At 45.4% G+C, this 21386-nt stretch overlaps 1 protein-coding gene across 2 annotated transcripts in view; it reads left to right on the top strand.

Annotated features, from left to right (window-relative positions):
* Positions 1–21386, top strand: part of LOC144324924 (cytochrome P450 2J2-like) — a 49375-nt gene that overhangs the window by 14326 nt on the left and 13663 nt on the right. For both annotated transcript variants that reach the window (XM_077929670.1, XM_077929669.1), the window contains exons 2-5: positions 10504–10757; positions 12287–12449; positions 16353–16502; positions 16706–16866. In XM_077929670.1, coding sequence (XP_077785796.1) covers positions 10590–10757; positions 12287–12449; positions 16353–16502; positions 16706–16866 — 642 coding nt within the window. In that variant the 5' untranslated portion in view covers positions 10504–10589. The remainder of the gene's footprint in view (positions 1–10503; positions 10758–12286; positions 12450–16352; positions 16503–16705; positions 16867–21386) is intronic.

Genomic DNA, 21386 nt, shown 5'->3' with positions numbered 1-21386 from the left:
AGGAGTACAGTGGTACCCCGCAAGACGAACGCCTCGCAAGACGGAAAACCCGCTAGACGAAAGGGTTTTCCGTTTTGGAGGCGCTTCGCAAAACGAATTTCCCTATGGGCTTGCTTCGCAAGACAAAAGCCCATAGGGAAATCTCCGGGACAGCGGGGAAGCGCAGCGCGTCCTCCCCACTGTCCTCGGACCTCCTCCGAAGCCTGGCGGCGGGGTGGAGAGACCTCTTCCTGCCGCCAGGCTTCAGAAGGATGCTCCGAAGCTAAAGAAGCTAAAGCAGCCTGCCGCGACCCTCTCCCGGCTGGAGAAGTGACGCGCGCCTATGGCAGGAGCCTCCATAGCCGAGCGTCACCTCTCCAGCCGGGAGAGCGCGCGCGGGGCTAAAGCAGCCCCCCGCGACCCTCTCCCAGGTGACGCGCGCCTATGTCAGGAGCCTCCATAGCCGAGCGTCACCTCTCCAACCGGGAGAGCGTGCGCGGGGCTAAAGAAGCCATAGCCCCGCGACCCTCTCCCAGGTGACGCGCGCCTATGGCAGGAGCCTCCATAGCCGAGCGTCACCTCTCCAGCTGGGAGAGTGCGCGCGTGGGGCTAAAGCAGCCCCCCCGCGACCCTCTCCCGGGTGACGCGCGCCTATGGCATGAGCCTCCATAGGTGCGCGTCACCTCTCCAATCGGGAGAGCGCGCGCGGGGCTAAAGAAACGCCCCGCGACCCTCTCCCGGCTGGAGATGTGACGGTCGCCTATGGCAGGAGCCTCCATAGGCGCCCGTCACCTCTCCAGCCAGGAGAGCGCGCGCGGGGCTAAAGAAACCCCCCGCGACCCTCTCCCGGCTGGAGAAGTGACGCGTGACTATGGCAGCAGCCTCTGAAGGATGCACCGAAGCCTGGCGTGGGGGGGGGCGGAGAGACCTTCTCCCCGCGCCAGCCTTCGGATGGCTGTCCTGAAGACTTGGGGTGGGAGAAGGGTTTTCCTTCCCACCGCCAACATTCAGAATGCTGTTCTGAATGTTGGCGGTGGGGAGGAAAAACCCTCCTCCCACGCAAGTCCCGGGAACAGAGGGAAAGCGCTGCGCGCCTTCCCCTCTGTTCCCGTACCTGTGCTGAAGGCTTGCGGTGGGGAGAAAAGCCCTTCTCCGCACCGCCAGCCTGGCAAGCGGTTTCCCTAGGAACGCATTAATTGATTTTCAATGCATTCCTATGGGAAACCGTGCTTCGCAAGACGAAAAACTCGCAAGAAGAAAAAACTTGCGGAACGAATTAATTTCGTCTTGCGAGGCACCACTGTATAGCATCTAGATCAAGGGAAGTAATAGTGCCACTGTATTCTGCTCTGCTCAGACCTCACCTGGAGTACTGTGTCCAGTTCTGGGCACCACAGTTCAAGAAGGACACTGACAAACTGGAACGTGTCCAGAGGAGGGCAACCAAAATGGTCAAAGGTCTGGAAACGATGCCTTATGAGGAACGGCTAAGGGAGCTGGGCATGTTTAGCCTGGAGAAGAGGCGGTTAAGCGGTGATATGATAGCCATGTTCAAATATATAAAAGGATGTCACATAGAGGAGGGAGAAAGGTTGTTTTCTGCTGCTCCAGAGAAGCGGACACGGAGCAATGGATCCAAACTACAAGAAAGAAGATCCCACCTAAACATTAGGAAGAACTTCCTGACAGTAAGAGCTGTTTGACAGTGGAATTTGCTGCCAAGGAGTGTGGTGGAGTCTCCTTCTTTGGAGGTCTTTAAGCAGAGGCTTGACAGCCATATGTCAGGAGTGCTCTGATGGTGTTTCCTGCTTGGCAGGGGGTTGGACTCGATGGCCCTTGTGGTCTCTTCCAACTCTATGATTCTATGATTCTATGAGAGCGATCAGGATGTTGCAAGATCGGCGCTCTGTGGAAACAGGCCTTCAACCCCTGAAATGCATCCTCTGCCTCCTTGTCCCAGGAAAACGGCTTCTTGGGGCGCAATAGCCAGGTCAACGGGGTGGTGCGATGAGCATAATCAGCAATGAAGGTCCGGTAATAGTTGGCGAACCCCAGGAAACGCTGTAGGTCTTTGCGGTTCCGAGGTGCCGCCCATTCCCGAACTGCTGCCACCTTCCCAGGATCCATCTGCACCCCATCTGGAGAGAGTCGGTGACCAAGGAAGTCCACTGACCGCTGATGGAACTCGCACTTGCTGAGCTTTGCATACAGGCGGTGCTCCCGCAAACACTGCAGCACGGTCCGGACATGACCCTCGTGGCGAGCCGGGTCACGGGAGAAAACCAAAATATCATCCAAGTACACCACCACGTACTTGTCTAGCAAGTCCTGGAACACGTGGTTGATCTACCATTGGAACACAGCGGGCGCGTTGCACAATCCGAAGGGCATGACCAGGTATTTGAACTGCCCGTACCGGGTCCCGAACGCTGTCTTCCACTCATCCCCGGCTCGGATCCCGATTAGATTGTAGGCCCCCCGGAGGTCTAGCTTGGTGTACACCTGCGCCCCTTGCACCCGCTCCAGCAACTCTGAAATAAGGGGCAAAGGGTATCGGTCTGGGATGGTAATTTTGTTCAGGGCCCGGTAATCGTGGCATAGGCGAAGCTCCCCACATTTCTTCTTAACGAAGAGTACAGGCGCAGCGGTGGGCGAGGTAGAAGGCCTAATGAAACCACGCTCCAGGTTCTTGCGCAGGAAGTCCTGCAAAGCTTCGCGCTCTGGCTCTGTTAGAGAGTATAAGCGACTCACCGGTAGGGGCGCTCCGGGCTGGAGGTCGATGCTGCAGTCAAAAGACCGATGTGGCGGCAGCTGGTCTGCCCCCCGTTCCTCGAACACATCTTGGTAGTCCTGGTACTCGGCGGGGAGCGTGGATGCAGCCTCCTCAGTGGGTGCGGCCACTAGCCTCTCAGACCGAGCATGGGGACATGGGTCTGGGAAGTGCACAGACCGATTGACCCAGTCAATCTGAACATTGTGAGCCTCCAGCCAGTCCATTCCGAGCACCAGGGGGAACCGGGGCATGGAGGCAATGTCCAAGGTTCGCACCTCCCGGTGCTGCTGGAGACACAGGACCAAGGGCTGGGTCTCCCGAGTGACGGCACCCGAATGCAGGAGCCGTCCGTCGATTGCCTTCACCTGTACCGGTTCTGGCTTGTTCTGAAGTGGCACCTGATGATGAGCGGCAAAGGCAGTGTCCATATAGGAGCGGGTTGCCCCCGAATCTACCAGAGCGTGGGTAAGAATCCAGGGCCCACCTGGAGGGTAGAGACGCACCGGAACCATGAGATGTTGCAATTCCACTGGTGAGGGCCACTTTTGCATGGTTTGGGACCCCATGTTGCTAGGGCCTTCGGCTACCGAGGTTGGCGGTTTCCCTGCGACTGGCATCTTCTCGGGACAGGAACGGGCGTAATGTCCACTCCCACTGCAGTAAAGACACAGGTTTCCCTCCCGACGCCGCGTCTTCTCCGAGGGGGAGAGGCGAGGTCGTGCAGCCCCGAGCTGCGTTGGCTCGTCTAGCAACTTGGCTGTGGGTGTGGACCTGCTGGGAAGGACTGGCGCCAGGAGCCGGGAGTGCTGGTGGTCCCGGGCCTGGCGACGGTCCTCCAACCAATCGTCTATCTGCAGGCTCCGCTGAATGAGGGCGTCCAGCGTGGTGGGATGATCCATCATGGCCAACTGGTCCAGTATCTCGTCCGACAGTCCCTCAAGATACTGGTCCCGTAGTGCAGAGTCATTCCAAGACAAGTCTTGTGTCAACAGCCGAAATTCTGTGGCGTAGGCGGCGGCTGTGGACTTGTCCTGTCTCAACTGACGAATCGCCCAATTGGCTTGGCTCTCCTTCAGAGGGTTGCCAAACACAGTCTCTAAGTGGTTACAAAACCCCACATAGTCCGTTAGCAAAGGAGAGTCTTGCCGGAGCAGTGGCAAAGCCCACTTGGCCACCTGGTCCTTTAACAAACTGATCAAAAAGTGCACCTTGGTGCGGTCGTCAGGGAAGTTCCGGGCTCGCCCCTGAATATACAACTTGGCCTGGGCGAGGAACATGGGAAAGCTGGCCAGGGCCCCATCAAATTTCTCTGGCAAGGCCACTGGGTACTTGCCTGGAGCTGGGGCGTGGGCCCCAAGATCTGGAAAGGCATCCAACCGCTGCTGAAGCGCTGCAACCACATCGCTTAGCTGCTGAACGGTGTGGGTCAAGGCCTGGTTCTCCTGGGCGCAGCTGCCTGGTCAGCCATGGCCTCTGACTCTTCCCGAATGTATCCCAACGAAGGGGGAGTGCGGATGTGGCGGGAGCAAACTGTGCTGGTCCCGGGGGGAAGGTAACTGTTACCGTAGTCAAAGTTCAGTCCTGAGTCACTAGCCTGGAAATAGTTCTCAAGGTGCGAGGCGAGGTCCGAAGCAGGGAGCCGGGCAGGGACAGGAACACTCGAAGATCAGAAGCAGGAAGCCGGGCGGGGAACAGGAACACTGGAGGAACAGGACTGGATGCTGGCCGAAACAGCTCTTCAATGACGACGTTGCTCCCGCAACCTGGGACCAGCCTGACTGGCCTTTATCTTCTCTAAGGCCAGGTGCGGTCCCGGCCCCCAGGAGCCCCGCCTCTCCTGGCCTTAAGGCGAGCACTCCTCCTGGGAGAAACCAGTTCCCTTCGCCTCTCTGCCCTAAGCCTCTGCAGTTCAGGAGAGGGTGAAGGGTTACTGGGCCCAGGGGGAGACTCACCTGTAGGCACTAAGTCCTCAACCACCTCTGGGGCCAGAATGGATTCACCTGCTGCCTGCTCCTGAGGATCCGGCACAGGTGCAGGCTCCTCAGAATCAAGGCTCTGCCCCAGTTCAGCCGGCCCTGGTGGCGGGGACTCCTGTGCCGGCTGGGATTCCTCCGGTTCACTCTCAGAATCGGAATCCCAGGCCATCACATGTGGGAAGGAGGGGACGTTCACCCTCCACAACTGCCTCATGGGGGCAAGACTTACTGAAAAGAGTTGCTGTGGCCTGGCACCTGTGAGCAGGCCTTGCTTCTTCTAATATTCTAATTATTGTAATAAGAGTTATCTTCTTGTTGTTGTTGTTTAGTCGTTTAGTTGTGTCCAACTCTTCGTGACCTCATGGACCAGAGCACGCCAGGCACTCCTGTCTTCCACTGCCTGCCGCAGTTTGGTCAAACTCATGCTGGTACCTTCGACAACACTGTCCAACCATCTCGTCCTCTGTCGTCCCCTTCTCCTTGTGCTCTCCATCTTTCCCAACATCAGGGTCTTTTCCAGGGAGTCTTCTCTTCTCATGAGGTGGCCAAAGTATTGGAGCCTCAGCTTCAGGCTCTGTCCTTCCAGTGAGCATTCAGGCCTGATTTCCTTAAGAATGGATCGATTCGATCTTCTTGCAGTCCATGGGACTCTCAAGAGCCTCCTCCAGCACCATAATTCAAAAGCATCAATTCTTCAGCAATCAGCTTTCTTGATGGTCCAGCTCTCACTTCCATACATCACTACTGGGAAAACCATAGCTTTAAGTATACTGCCTTTGTTGGCAAGGTCTTTGCTTTTTAAGATGCTGTCTAGGTTTGCCATTGCTTTTCTCCCAAGAAGCAGGCGTCTTTTAATTTTGTGGCTGCTGTCACCATCTGCAGTGATCATGGAGCCCAAGAAGGTAAAATCTCTCACTGCCTCCATTTCTTCCCCTACTATTTGCGAGGAGGTGATGGGCGCAGTGGCCATGATCTTCATTTTTTTGATGTTGAGCTTCACTTTCTGCCATCAAGGTTGTGTCATCTGCATATCTGAGGTTGTTGATATTTCTTCTGGCAATCTTAATTCCGGCTTGGGATTCATCCAGCCCAGCCTTTCGCATGATGAATTCTACATATAAGTTAAATAAGCAGGGAAGAAGAAGAAGAAGAGTTTGGATTTGATATCCCGCCTTTCACTCCCCTTCAGGAGTCTCAAAGCGGCTAACATTCTCCTTTCCCTTCCTCCCCCACAACAAACACTCTGTGAGGTGAGTGGGGCTGAGAGACTTCAAAGAAGTGTGACTGGCCCAAGGTCACCCAGCAGCTGCATGTGGAGGAGCGGAGACGCGAACCCGGTTACCCAGATTACGTGACTACTACTCTTAACCACTACACCACACTGGCTATAGGGAGACACTATACAGGACAATATACGGTAATTGGTAATTACATTTATTGTCATGATGGGTTTCAAGAGTAACTCTCACTGGTTGAAATCAACACGGGGGCAGAATTTGTAAACTAATGGGAGGCCAGAGCAAGTAAACTGAGGGGAGTAGAAAAGAGGTGTGTATGTGTTTGTGTACAGCAGTGTTTCCCAACCGGTGTTCCGCGGCACACTAGTGTGCCGTGAGACCTTGCCTGGTGTGCCGTGGGAGGGAGGCGGGAGAGGCGGGGCGGCGGCGGCATCTCCTGCTGGATGCAAATCCAAACATGGCGGGCGCCTCCCTCGCTCCTTTGTAGGCGGACCATCGAGAGAGAAAGAAAAGGAGGCGAAAGAGCGAGAGAAGGCGCCTGCGCGGAAAGAGGAGCGAGGAGTGTGCCTGTGCGCCGCGGTGCCCGAGATCGCTTCTCCCCACCGCCCCTTGCTTCAAAAGAGGTCTGGGGACAGCGGGAAGCGCTTCGCGCTGCCCCCGGACCTCTTTTGAAGCAAGGGTTTGCGGGGAGAAGCGATCTCCCCACCGCCCCTTGCTTCAAAAGAGGTCCGGGGGCAGCGGGAAGCGCAGCGCTTCTTCCCTGCTGCCCCCGGACCTCTTTTGAAGCAAGGGGCTGCGGGGAGATCGCTTCTCCCGGTGCTCCGAAGCGGGGCGGGGGGGCGGGAACACCTGCCCCAGCCGCCCCGCTTCGGAACGCTGCTCCGAAGCGGGGCGGTGGGGCGGGAACACCTGCCCCAGCCGCCCCGCTTCGGAGCGCTGCTCCGAAGCGGGGCGGTGGGGCGGGAACCTCGCACGCCGCCGCCGGGCATCGGAACGATGCCCCGATGCCGGGCGGTGGGGCGGGAACCTCTCCCCCCACCGTCGGGCATCGGAACGATGCCCCGATGCCGGGCGGTGGGGCAGGAACCTCTCCCCCCGCCGCCCGGCATCGGAACGATGCCCCGATGCCGGGCGGTGGGGCGGGAACCTCTCCCCCCGCCGCCCGGCATCGGAACGATGCCCCGATGCCGGGCGGTGGGGTGGGAACCTCGCACCCCGCCGCCGGGCATCGGAACGAGGTCCTGGACCTATTCTGAAGGCAGGCGGGGGCAAAAGTCTTTGCTCCCCCCGCCTGCCTTCCCGGGACAGCAGAGACTTCTCCGCTGCCCCGGGCGATCTTAAAATGCTGGCGGGCGGGAGCGAAGCGTTCGCTGCCGACCCCCAGCATTTTAAAATCTCCTCGGGGCAGCGGAGACTTCGCTCCCGCCCGCCAGCATTTTAAAATCGCCCCGGGACAGCAGGGGCTTTTAAAATGCTGGCGGTCGGCAGCAAAGCCCTCCTGTCCCCGGAGCTTGCGGGGCGGGAGGTGGGAAGAAGGGCTTTTCTTCCCACCGCCAGCTTTCAGAACAGCCTTCTGAAGGCTGGCAGTGGGAAGAAAAGCCCTTGTCCCCCCCCCCCCCCAGCCTTCAGAAGAGGTCGGGGGACAGACTGTCCTCGGACCTGGTCTGAAGGCGGTTTCCCTAGGAACGCATTAATTGATTTTCAATGCATTCCTATGGGAAACCGTGCATCGCAAGACGAAAAACTCGCAAGACGAAGAGACTTCCGGAACGAATTAATTTCTTCTTGCGAGGCACCACTGTACTTTTTATATAGTCAATATAGGCACAGAGTTAAATTTTTTAACATTTTCTAATGGTGGTGTGCCTCGAGATTTTTTTCATGAAACAAGTGTGCCTTTGCCCAAAAAAGGTTGGGAAACACTGGTGTACAGCATAGTAACAGCTAACCATATTGCACCATGTAGAAAGTACATGTGGGAGGATTCTAGAGAGCATAATCCTGCTTAAGAGCAGACATGATGAAATTGCCTGACATGACTAATTTACTTTCATTAATTCCAATGAGTGTACTGTGAGCATGATCTTACATAAATAAGCCCCAAAGATCCCAAATTTTGTTGCAGGACTTGCTGCTTCTGTCACTCCTGTGATTGAATCACAATAGGTTCAGAATCCCCCAAGTGGATCAGGATGTCGATTCCTCATCAGCAGAAGCGTGTAGAAACCTTTTTGAAATTATGATTTAATCGTAGACATATGTTACAGCTCAATTGCCAGGAATTAAAAGAATAATATCAGCACCAATCATTCTGTGTGACTTCAAAGAGCAAGAAGGCATGACAGGAAGCCTGAGGAGCAAGTTCAGAATGTTAATGAGAGATAAAGCACTGACTCCTTTCCCAGCTGGATTTTCCCAAGGATTAAGGCTTTCTGGGAAATGATATATAATGAAATGAAAAAGGTATTTAAATATACATTTTTGAAGAAACCAGAGGCTTTTCTCCTGGGTATGGTCGGCCAATTGCTGCCAAAGAAGGATAGAACATTCTTTATGTATGCTACAACAGCAGCAAGAATACTCATTGCAAAGTACTGGAAGACACAAGATTTACCCACCGTGGAAGAATGGCAGATGAAGGTGATAGACTATATGGGACTGGCAGAAATGACCGGCAGAATCCGTGACCAGGGAAGAGAGACAGCGGAAGAAGATTGGAAGAAATTTAAAGACTATCTCAGGAAACATTGCAAAATTAATGAATGTTAGAATGATGTTGATTTTAGAAACTAAGTGGTTTTCAGCTGTAATGATTAAGTAAAAAGAAAAGAAAGGTAAAAAATTAAACAAAAATTAAGGGAGAGGATTTGCTGAACTAATGAATTAGAAATTGGAATACAGAAAGGGGAGGTATGAGGAGGTCGGGGAAGTAAGTTATAAGAAAATAAGGGACTGAAATTATACTTGTTTTGTTTGTGTTTTGTTTGTATTATTGTTTTTTCTTTTTGTATAACTTTTGAAACTTTAATAAATATCTTTTAAAAAAAAAAAAAAAAGACTTACTGAAAAGAGTTGCTGTGGCCTGGCACCTGTGAGCAGGCCTTGCTTCTTCTAATATTCTAATTATTCTACTAAGAGTTATCTTCTTCTTGTTGTTGTTGTTTAGTCGTATCCAACTCTTCATGACCCCTTGGACCCCATGAACTGAATTGTGTCTTTGATGTGTCTAGGGTAGGACTCAAATCAGCGGTTTCATGTTACCAAAAAAAAAAAAAAAAGAAAAAAAAGATTCAGAAATAAATATATGAAAAACTTTCTGACAGTAAGAGCTGTTTGACAGTGGAATGGTCTCCATTGGAAGATTGTGGACTCTCCTTCCTCGGAGGTATTTAAGCAGAAGTTGGATGGCCATCTGTCATGGATGCTTTAGCTGAGATTTCTGCATTGCATGGGGTGGGACATGGTGCCCCTCAGGATCCCCTCCAATTCTATAATTCTACAATTCACTGGGACCCAGGTGAATGCCTAGAACCAAAAGTAGAGACCCACTGGGGTCAGCACAGCATGTAGGCAGTTCGGATGATACATTGCTTTCACAGAGTGATTACAGTACGAATATTTCTGCTCTAAGTCAGTATCTAAGAAGCAGAGAAATGTGTCTCTGTTAATTCTCCTTGACCACTCCTTGACTTTCTAGGTCATCAAAACTGCTTCTTCCACCCTTCCCCTCCACTGCAGGAGGAAGAAGAGCCTCTCAGCCTTCTACACACCCAATAGTTGTCAACATGGGTGGAGAAGGGGGATCAAATAGAAGTTGGCACTTATGCTCTTACCCATTGTTTCTCTAGGCTTCTATCTCTCAGCATTTTCTTCCCTGTTTAGAGATAGAAACCTTGACAAATAAAGAAGATTCAGAATCTTTGTGTAAATCAGGAATAAAGCAAGAACAAATATTTATAAGGAGTGAAATTATTCAGGGGTGTTACTCTTCCACTTCAAGCAGTGAATCACCAACTTTTTAAAGCCAATGAGCACATTTGGAATTTTGAATAAGGAGGGAATATATGAATTAGTTAATTTAGTGTGGTGGGAACCATGCATTTGAGTTGGTCCCCACTCTCCCAGATGAGCCCCCTCCAAGAGAGAGAGAGAGAGAGAGAGAACCAAAAAGGAATCAGAATGAGAGAATGTACACATGCACACTTTGCTTTTCCTAAGGGTCTGGGTTTCATATTCATTTTTTATTTAATGAACATTTGGTACAAAATTCTTGTTCATTTATTTAATGAACATTTGGTACAAATATTTGTGTCACGAAATTATTCTTAAGATAGCTTGGATTCTAATTACAATTTATATAGATCAAGCACCCTCTCATTTACGTGACCCATATAAGACTGATTATAGTGTTCAATTGTATTACATGACTTGCAGTCACGTTCCAAGGCTACTTGCAAATGGTGTCACACCCCTTATTGCTTATTTGTTTTCAATAACTGAGCATATAAAAACAGAGAGTACTGCTGATGTCTTTCAGGAAAGCAAAAACTCCTTAGAGAAAGAGAGTTGAACCTGACCGGGCAACCTAGAAAGAATTAAGGAGAAAGAGACAACAAGAGAAGGATGGAGATACGGGCACTTTTGATTGCTCTGCTGGTGGCTCTTCTGATTCTGCACTACCTGAAACTGCTCTGGTCAAACAGGCATTATCCTCCAGGTCCTCTCCAGCTTCCTCTCGTTGGAGCCATATGGAGGTTTGGATTGAAGATTCATGAAAATACTCTCGTTCAGGTACTTATTGCTTAGTAATAACTCAGTCTGATGTCAGCAATTATCTATTTCCCCCAACAATTATGATATTTAAACTTAAATAATAGCATGGGTTAAAATGGTAAATGTCATAAGCCTCTGATGTCAGAAACTGTAAGCAATACAAATAATAGTAATAATATAAAGGATATTATTATTAATACTGAAAAGCACAAAACCATAAAAAAGTTTAAAATGTGCATTAAAAACTACTGATCAAAAATATTTATTGTATAATGTTAAACTGAGGAAGGAGGAGAGAACACCCTCAAAGGAAGAATGGTTTGTGAAAATCTTGGAATATGCAGAGATGGCAAAAATTGATAAAAGATACAAATTTAGAATCTTTTAAAGAAGATTGGAAAACCTTAACAGTCTATATAAAAAGTTATTTCCCATATGCAAAGACCACAGTGGGGTTTGAAGTGTAAGAAAACAGCAGAATATATTAAGAAACATGTTAGAGAGGATGAAATTAGATAAGATGGAACTTTAAAATGCAATTGTATGTAATTCAAGTTATAAACATTGATATTGAGTGAGTGGGAAATCACTTGTTTTGTTGAATTGGAATATAATTGTTGAGTAACAAATGTAACTTTCTATATGGAAAAAAAGAATATTATTACAAAAAATAGACTGACCACATAGGTCCTCAGCATTCATTCACGACAGCCTCTCAACAGGTACTAACCTGCATTTGCTATTCAATTTCTGAAGCCTGGGGACATTTTCATCGTGTTTACTCCAACTAGAAGCACCTATAAAAAAACAATTTAAATACCACATTCTTAATGGTTCTCTGCAGTAAACTAGGGTTTCCATATTTTAGGAAACCACAAAAATTGTGGAACTATAAAATTGTGGAACCCTGAAACCTGACCCAGTGCTCTAGCCCAGCCTATGGCAACCTGTTACCCACCAGATGTTTTCGACTATGATGCCCATCTGCCCCAACGACCATGGCCAACAGTCAACAATGATGGGAGTTGCAGTTCAAAAGCATCTGGTGGGCTACAGTTTCCACATCCCTGCACACAAAATAATTGTGACAAGGTCCTATTCTGGTACAGGAGGGCTAATCACTATGAAGTGCCTCTGCTGCTCTGATCCTAGGCCGAGGCAACATAGACGGCAGAGAGTAAAATAAATAAATAAATAAATAAATAAATAAATAAATAATAAATTGAATTGTATTTATATCCCGCCCTACCCAGCTGAAGCCAGGCTCAGAGCAGCTAACAACAATAAAAGCAACACAGCATTCTAAAATCAATTCATTCTAAAATCAATTCAAAATCTAATTAATGGCAACCATTGGGCTAGAGTTCTGTGAGGGTTGAAATAGAGGGAGGGAGGAGGGAGGAGGGGGGAGAGATGATAGGAAGAGAACTGCACATAGTGAGAAGCTGCAGAGGTGAGGGAGACTGAAGCTCTCGTATTAAGTTGAAATATCCAACTGTGTTTTTTGAATCCATCATTCCTCTCCTCTCTTTTGACCCAAATGGTAGCTGGGAAAGCAATATGGAAATATTTTCACCCTATGGATAGGACATCTACCCATTGTAGTACTGTCTGGATTCCAAGTAGTGAAAGAAGCGCTCATTGACCACTCTGAAGAATTGGACGAGCGACCAGAGACTTCTTTCCTTAGGAACATGGTAAAAGGAAAGGGTAAGTAGTGAAGAATAAGAATTTCTACTGGTATTTTCCCAAGAGAAAACATTTAAAGGGCTGTCCAGAACAAAGTTTCTCTATTACTGTTGCACTGCAGGAAATGGGTTTCCTAGGAGTGAACAGCTAGGGGCTGAGGTCTCTTCAGTGCCCCTCTAAAATATGTGAAGGGGCCTGGCTCCGCCAAAGTTCATGGCAATTGCCATTCTAATGGTGGGCGTGAGCCACATCATGTAACTGATCATGCGAGGTGGGACTCACTTGCCCCCTTAGAGGCGTTCTCAAAGTAAAGAAAGGATTGAACTCTGATTAATAAGAATACACACAGAGGCTTGAACCAGCAAGATTCTGGGAAGGGTGTGCATAATAATCTCTCCATGCCTCCACTCCTCGGCCCAGCTCATTTTATTCACAAAAGAACTTTTACAGAGTGTTCGTAAGAACCAATCATATTTCTTCTGAACATTTCAACAAACCCCACGTGGGGAAAAGTTAAACTACCAAAACTAATTAAGCACACAGAACTACAAAGGAGTACATTTGGCAACCCCGGGAGGTGATAAACAAGCAATATACATGCTAAGAAGGATGGCCAGGAGGACAGCGATCATTATCACCTTTATGTGAAACCTGTTTCCGGGCCCTAAGATTAACATCCTAAGATTAACATATCAGAAAAGCTACATCAAAGAAGTTTGCCCACTGTCTTTGATGATCCAGGAGCCTGCCTGTCTAAGCAACTGGGCTGTGTATGTGACTTGTGAAGAGAGAGAAATGGGCAGTAGAGGAACAGTAGAGGAAATGGCCAGAGATGCAGGCGGTTGTGGGATTTGATCAGAAATTATTGTCAGTGTATCAAACCCAGTCAACACAATGCATTCATCGTGGACACAGTGGCTTGATGCATATTTTATAATTCCTCATAGTAATCCCACCTGACCCCACACTCTGGATATTTGCACTCCTACACCCTTCCTGATATTTTATTCAAGTTGGAACCCTGATGGATTGCAACTAGCAAGATTCAACTGCAGGTAGAAGTTTGTTGCCTGTTGTAATGCATTTACTATCCTGGCCCTCAGTGCTGGATGAAGAGCTTGAACTCTGAGTTCTTTCTGCTGAAGGTCTTGACGCCTACATCAGATTGGTACCTTGCCAAGGCACAGGTTAAAAGAAGTGGCAATTCCATAAGAGGGAAAGATACCCATATTAAATACCAGATGACTTTTGGAGACTGCTGCCTGCATTGGCTGGATGAGGTGGCGGGCTGGATGAGGGCCAATAAAGTGAGTCTGTATCCTGGTAACATGGAGGTATGGTGGGCGGAGTCTAGACAATTGTTCAGTTTACTGCTATGGATGGGGTTGAACTCCCTCTAAGAGAACAGGTTCATAGACTAGGGGTGCTCCTGGATAAATCTTGGCTGCTAGAGGCCCAGTGACCTTAATGCCTTCTACCAGCTTCAGCCAGCAAGGCAGCTTTGGCTAGTAAGACAGTGAAAGTAGTTTCTGGATCAGGATAGCCTAACTACTGTCATCCATGTGCTGGTTACCTCCAGGCTGATTATAGCAATGTGCTGCATTTGAGGCTGCCCTTGAAGCAGCATCTGGCAAAAAGTGCAGTGGCTTGACTGCTCATGGGGGCAGGACATAGCCAGCATGTTATGCCACGGGCTGACAATTAGCTAAGTTCAAGGTGCTGGTTGAACAAAGAGCCTATAAAACTTGAGATCAATATATCCCTTCCAATAAGCTTTTCTGTTGAAATCTTTCTCAGTTTTGCTTCTTTTTAGCCCTCGGTTCCTCTGGGAGGATGAGTGGGATATAATTGTAATAATAAATACAGTCAAACCTCAGATCTCGAATGCCTCCATTTTGGAACTTTTCGGCTCCCAAACGTCAAAAACCTTGGAAGTAAATGCTCATTTCTTTTTAATGTTTTTTGGTAGCCGAATTCAGTAAGCCGAATTTGGTAGTCTAACGCAGCCTCCACTTGAGTGCAGGAAGCTCCTGCAACCAATCGGAAGCCACCACTCGGTTGAAAGGATTACGTTCAACAACACAGGTTTGACAATTACAATAATAATAATATGGTATTGGCCAGAATATAAACCGCACCCACCATTGATGCACTACAGTCTTGTCAAGAATATGGTGCAGAATGCACCCTCAATAAAAGCCCCGTCTGGCAGGACCAGTAGAAGTAGTAACTGGTTGACATCACACATGATGTCATGTGTGATGTCAACGGAAACGGAGCAATGGATCCAAACTACAAGAAAGAAGATTCCACCTAAACATTAGGAAGAACTTCCTGACAGTAAGAGCTGTTTGACAGTGGAATTTGCTGCCAAGGAGTGTGGTGGAGTCTCCGTCTTTGGAGGTCTTTAAGCAGAGGCTTGACAACCATATGTCAGGAGTGCTCTGATGGTGTTTCCTGCTTGGCAGGGGGTTGGACTCGATGGCCCTTGTGGTCTATTCCAACTCTATGATTCTATGATTATATCCTTAAAAACAGTGTGGCAAAATTGGCTGAATTGAGTTTGTTTGTTTGTTTGTTTGTTTGTTTGTTTGTTGAAGCTTTTCAGCATACTAACTAATCTAAATAAATAACAAAAACAAAAAAGGAAGAGAGAGAGACAGAGGAATGCCAAGCCCTCTCTCAAAGGTAGATCTTAACTCTTGTCTCACACAGAAGGGAGTGGACCCTCCCAGCTCTCACCTGGGTACTTCCCTTTCTTCCCCCAGTCTCCCACCCACATCTTTCCTTCTCTGCCTCTCACACAGGCCAGCTATCACCTTCATGTGTGTACCCTCATTAACCCAGGGCAGAGGACATTGCAAAACAAAACAAAACATAAGCAAAAGCAAAATAGCTAAAAGAAGATGAAAATAATAATTAAAATGTGAAGAGTGAAAGAGAGAACTAAATAAAGACAACTTCTGATTCTTTGTCTGTAAATTATATTTATTCATAATATTTTAGGTGTTCATTCCAGTGTGATATCCAACTGTTTTCCAGGATAATATCCAGCTGTTCCTTGTTCTGCTAGGTGAACATCGTCAGCCCCAGACATCACTAAGTGTCAAGAATAGTCCTCTTCCAATCTTGTATGATGACTTTATCTCTGTCTCCCCCCCCAATTCCAACCATTACTCCATGTTTAAAAACAATAAATCATTCATTTTTATTTAAACACGAAACTTTCTGCTATAGTCATATATTTAAAAAATAATCTGTTATGTACTGAGTTGAATAGGATCCAAAATGCAGCAGTCTGATTGGTCTTAGAACAATAGGATCCAAAAATGCAGCAGTCTGATTGGTCCTAGAACAATGCAGCAGTCTGATTGGTCCGCAGGAGCCACCCAATCCAGCTCCAGGTGGAAGTGAATCCACAACCTGATTGGCCTACAGGGGAATCCCGGAATTAGCCAATCAGGTGCAGCCCATTGTGTAAATAATGTATATAAAGCAGATATTTTGGGGGAACTTTCATTCCTCCTCACCACTATGAGCTGAATAAAGGGCATGAAATCCACTCTCGATTCCGAGTATATTTCATAATGCAGTTATTTACTTGTTGTATATTCATTATTTTACACCCATTTTGATTTTTTGCAATCCCATTTCCTGTAGGAAAATTTAGCAAGAGGGGGGGAAAAGGATTTCCGTTTCCACCACTTCCAATTTTCCCAATAGTGTCACTAGAAGCTTGATGGAATTTCCCTCTAAATTCCATCCAATTTGTACCCAGAATCCTTTCTGCATCATCTTGCAATTCTTTGCTGTAGAGAGACTAAGCAGCTCTTACATGCAAAGGCATGAATCATTGTTTGTTCTGAGATGGCAACTTTTTACATTGATATCTGTAAATAATAATTTCTCACTGATTTTCCATAGGTATTGTATTATCAAATGGTCACACCTGGAGGCAACAGAGACACTTTGGTGTAGTTACTATGCGGAAGCTGGGACTGGGGAAGAAAGGCATGGAGCACCAAATAGCAGAGGAGGCTCATCAGCTCATGGATGTTTTTGCACGTTCAAAGGGTATGTGATGCTAAGTGATGGTGCTGAGCTGGCATATGGAGATATATTTGTGTACTACCTCTGTCCATTTTAGAAAAGGAATGTGATATGTTTTTCTTGGTTCCTAATGGATATCCCGGCAGTTTCTCATGGCCACCATGAAATCCCACTCTCAATATGAACAGGAGCAGCTGAACTAACATTACAATAACCTTATTTTGCAGGACAACCACTTGACCCCTCCATGCCCATCGCTACTTCAGTCTCCAACGTGATAAGTGCTGTGGCTTTTGGGCACCGGTTTGCTCTTGAAGATGAACGGTTCCAGAAGCTGATAGAAGCCATGGAGTCTGTCCTAAAAATTTTCAGTAATTTTTGTTATATTGTGAGTAATTTTCATACACACACACACACACACACACACACACATTTTTATTGATTTTTTAAATATATTTGTTTCAACAGTCATACAACATATCTTCTCAATTTTATACAATATTGTAGACTTCCGTCAACACCTCTGATGATTTTCCATTCTTTATCACTTATTCTGCATTTCTTAATTTCTATATTACCTACATTTAATTGTCCTTAACTATATTTCTCTTCATAAGCTTTCTTGAAGTATTTCAAATAATCCACTTTACAAAACTTCTTGCAGTCCTACTAGCGTAATCTATTCATCACAATTACTTTTCAAATAATTCATATATTTACTCCAGTCTTCTAAGAATCTCTGATCCCCCAGGTTTCGAAACCTTCCTGTAAATTTATCTAATTCTGCGTAGTCCATCAACTTCATCTTCCATTCTTCTTTCGTCAGTAGTTCTTCTTGCTTCCATTTTTGTGCCAATAATATTCTTGCTGCTGTCATTGAATATAAAAACAACTTACAATCCTGCCTATTTATATCATCTTCTACAATGCCAAGTAAAAATGCTTCTGGTTTCCTAATAAATGTATATTTCAACATCTTTTTCATCTCATTATATATCATTTCCCAGAGGTTTTTCACTTTTTTACTTTCCCACCACATGGGATAAAAAGTTCCTTCCTTTTCTTTACATTTCCAACATTTATTACTTACTTTATACTTTTTACCTAATTTTACAGGGGTAATATACCACCTCAACATCATTTTCATCACATTTTCTTTTAAAGCATTGCATGCAGTAAATTTTAATCCTTCTTTCCATAGTTATTCCCAATCTTTCAATTATATATTATATTCAAAGTCTTTGGCCCAACGTATCATAACCAACTTTACCTCCTCATCTTTCAAGTGCCATTCAAGCAGCAATTTATATGTTTTAGACAAAATTTTATACTTATTTTTCAATACCTCTATTTCAAATTTTGATTTATTATCATCAAATACTTCCCCCCTAAAATCCTGTTTAAACATTTCATTAACTTGGCGGTAGTGCAGCCAATCATTCACATATCCTTTAACCTCTTCATAAAGTTTCATTTTCCATTTACTTCCTTTTGTATTAATTTTTCATATGTAACCCGGTTTATACTCATATTTATCTTTTTTTTTCCACACTCATTGCTTCTAATGGAGACAACCACTGCGGTGTTTTACGTTCTAATAGGTTTTTATACCTATCCCATATTTCGAAAAGAGATCTTCGGAATATATGGTTTCCAAATCCTTTATGGACTTTTGTCTTATTATACCATAAACATGTGTGCCAACCAAATCTATTTTCATAACCTTCCAAATCCAACAAATCTGTATTTTCTAACAACATCAATTCCTTTAACCAACAGAGGCAAGATGCTTCATAGTACAGTTTCAAGTCTGGCAGGGCGAAACCCCCTCTTTCTTTAACATCTCTTAACAACTTATATTGAATTCTTGGTTTCTTCCCCTGCCTTTTGCCACTCTTTAAAATTGCTGCCCCCTTGATTATTGGAATTGATTGAAACAAAAATAACATCTTTGGCAGCACATTCATTTTAATAGCAGAAATCCTTCCCCAAAATGATAATTTCATCCTTCCAGATCTTTTTTATTCCATTCTGAAAAAGGTCTATATTCTTTGATGTTATCAATTTCTCGCCTTGCCACCTGACAATTATCAGTTTCTCGCCGCTATTATCCTGCCTTCTTCATATTTGAAGATTTGCTGAGCTTCAAATTTATTTTTTATATACAAAACCACTCCCCTCTTCTTGCTCTTGTCTAAATTCATTTCCCAGTTTTTTATTAATCAGTACTCTTCTGTTTCCTAGCCTCATGTGTCTCTTGTAAACAAATAATATCCCAAAAAAATTCTTTGGGGAATGTTCAATTTTGTTCCTTTTCTTTTTGTCATTTATGCCATTAACATTCCAAGTCCATAATTTCATTGCCATTTTAAGTTCTCTTTAAAAGTGAAAGAATAAAAGTCTTTAAACTCGTCCTCCTCCTCCCTTCAATACAATACTCCTTCAATACTATCTTTATCTTCCTCTTCCGGACCTGCTGGTCCTGCTGCTGCTGCTTCATCTCCTTTTCCCAACTCTTTGTATATCCTCAGGAATTTGTGCGTTTCACCTACATTTTTAAATTTAAATTTCTTTTTTTGTAATAAAACAGAATTCCTTCCGGAAATTCCCATTTAAATTCAATTCCATTTTTCCTTAGCATCTGTGTCAGTGGTTTATATTGGTCACATTTTTTCAACAACCAAAGTGGGACGTCTTTAAAAATGATCGTAAATACTCCATCAATGCATAATCTTTTTTCTCTATTTTTCTGCAGAATCAAATTTCTCATCTCTCTATCTTTGAATATAATCAATCAATTTCCTGGAAATTTATGTGCTTTAGTAGTCTTTGTTCTAATCCTAAATGCATTCTGTATCATCTTCTTAACCTCCTCCACTTCCATATTTAACCGTTATGCAATTTTCGTTGTTAATTTCTCCAAGATGTTTTCTCCTTGTACTCCTGGGACTGATCTAAACCTCAAGTTCATTTCTCTTTGCCTCAGTTCATTCATAGCAATCACATCCCACAGTTCTTCCTGAGTATTATTAATTTCTGAAACTTCTTCTTTGACTTTCTCTTCCTCCTTTTTCATATCTCTTATTTCTTGTTTCGTTCGCTTCATTCCTTCTTCTAAACTCTGTGTTCTTTTAGTTATCTCCCTCATCTGACCTTTCAATTCATTGACAGTCATATCAAAATTTTTATCCATCTATTCCAATCTAGTCTCCATTTTTTTCACTTTGTTTGATGTCTTTTTTAATTTCTGCAAACATTCTAAAAATATCTCCTATATATTCACTTTCTTGTTTCGATCCCCTCCTCTCCAATGGTGTTCCCCCTTCTCCAACATTTTTCTGTGTCTTCTCCATTATACTTCTATTATTTTAGATGTTATTTTATTCCTCACCACTAGATGTCGCCCACCAATACTAAGAATGGACACCAATTATATCCTTTCTGCCTCTTGTTTGGCCAATGCAATGTAGCAGGTAAACAACAACGAGAGAGAGAAAATTATAATCCACAGATATATGCAATTTTTAATAAAAAAGTAATTTAAAAAATTAACAAAATTTTATTCTTCTGCCACTTGTTTGGCCAATCCACCACAGTGTCAAAGCAGGGAAATTATAATCCAATTTAGATCCAAATAATAAAATGATGAAACAGGAAAAACAATAAATAGTTCTTCTGCCACTTGCTTAGCCAATCCACTGTAAAGTTTTATGACTGAAATACAGCAACAGGGTTGCCAAACATAAATAGAGGAAGGAAAGAGTACCAAAACAAAAATAACTTAGTCCAGTTTGCAGAACAACCAGTCCATAAAAAATAAAAATAACCAGGAGAGAAGAAGAGTATCAATAATATATATAAAAAAGAAAACCCAAGTCCGTCACCACAAAAAAAGGAAAAAGGAGTTAAAACCCTCTCAGTCCCACAATCCAATCTCAGACTGTCACAAAAAGTAAAAAAATAGAAGACAGGAAACTGGGGTGGGGGTGTGGGGTGGGTAAAGTAATCCTCTTTCTCCTCTCTGCTCTTCTCCAACAAAATAAGATAAAATGAAAATTACCATTAAAAATATCTCTCTCTTTTGTTCAGGCTTAGCAGTTCCCCAGAAATGCTGCTGTCTGGCACACAAATAGGAACTTAAAAGTTAAAAAAGAGGCTTCTTAATTATAATTACACAGTTTCCCAAAAGCGAAAGTAGTTTCTCCTCCTGCCGTCTCAGAGATCCTCAGACAGACAAACCACCCCCATGGTAAGGGTTTTCTACCCCATTTTTATTATTATTATATATAGTCTTAAGTTAAGCAAAGTGTTTATATAAATTTAAAAAGCTCCACTGTAGGAAGACTCACTGCTTTGTTGTTCCATAGGAACTTCCTGCATATAAGTTGAATCCCAGTGCGGGCTGACCTCCTTTTTCCCACCCCGCTGCTTCTGAATCGCTCTAATTCTTTTAATTTTTATCTACTTTTCACCAATTAAATCCGGATTTTTAATATTTTAAGAATCGATCGCTGTGCCGGGGAAGCTTGAGGCTGCGCTTCTCGAGAGTAGAAAATGGCATCCCGTGCCAGCGTCTTGATCTTGCCGATCTTTCTGCTCCCAAAGGGAGCGTTTCAGGCAGCGGAGAGACCGCTTCTTGGCTTGCTGGGAACCTGCCTTCTGAGTTTTTGGGAGCTTGCGGGGCCCTTGCAATACCCCCTTTCCCCCCTCTGAAAAGCTGGATTCTCCCCTAAGGGCTGAATCCCGCTTGCTCCCGGCTTCGCGACCAACTGGAAGTCCCACGAGTAGTCATTTTTGTTCTTACTAAGCCAAACAGGTGTCCCTTAATACCACAAATCAGGGACTTAATACCACAAATCAGTATTTTGGAATCCATTATGATAGAGGATAGAAGGTTGGAAAAGTGAG

The sequence above is a fragment of the Podarcis muralis genome, chromosome 6 (genome assembly GCF_964188315.1).
Source record: "Podarcis muralis chromosome 6, rPodMur119.hap1.1, whole genome shotgun sequence".
Lineage (NCBI taxonomy): Eukaryota > Metazoa > Chordata > Lepidosauria > Squamata > Lacertidae > Podarcis > Podarcis muralis.
This window is presented reverse-complemented; position numbering and strand designations above follow the sequence as displayed.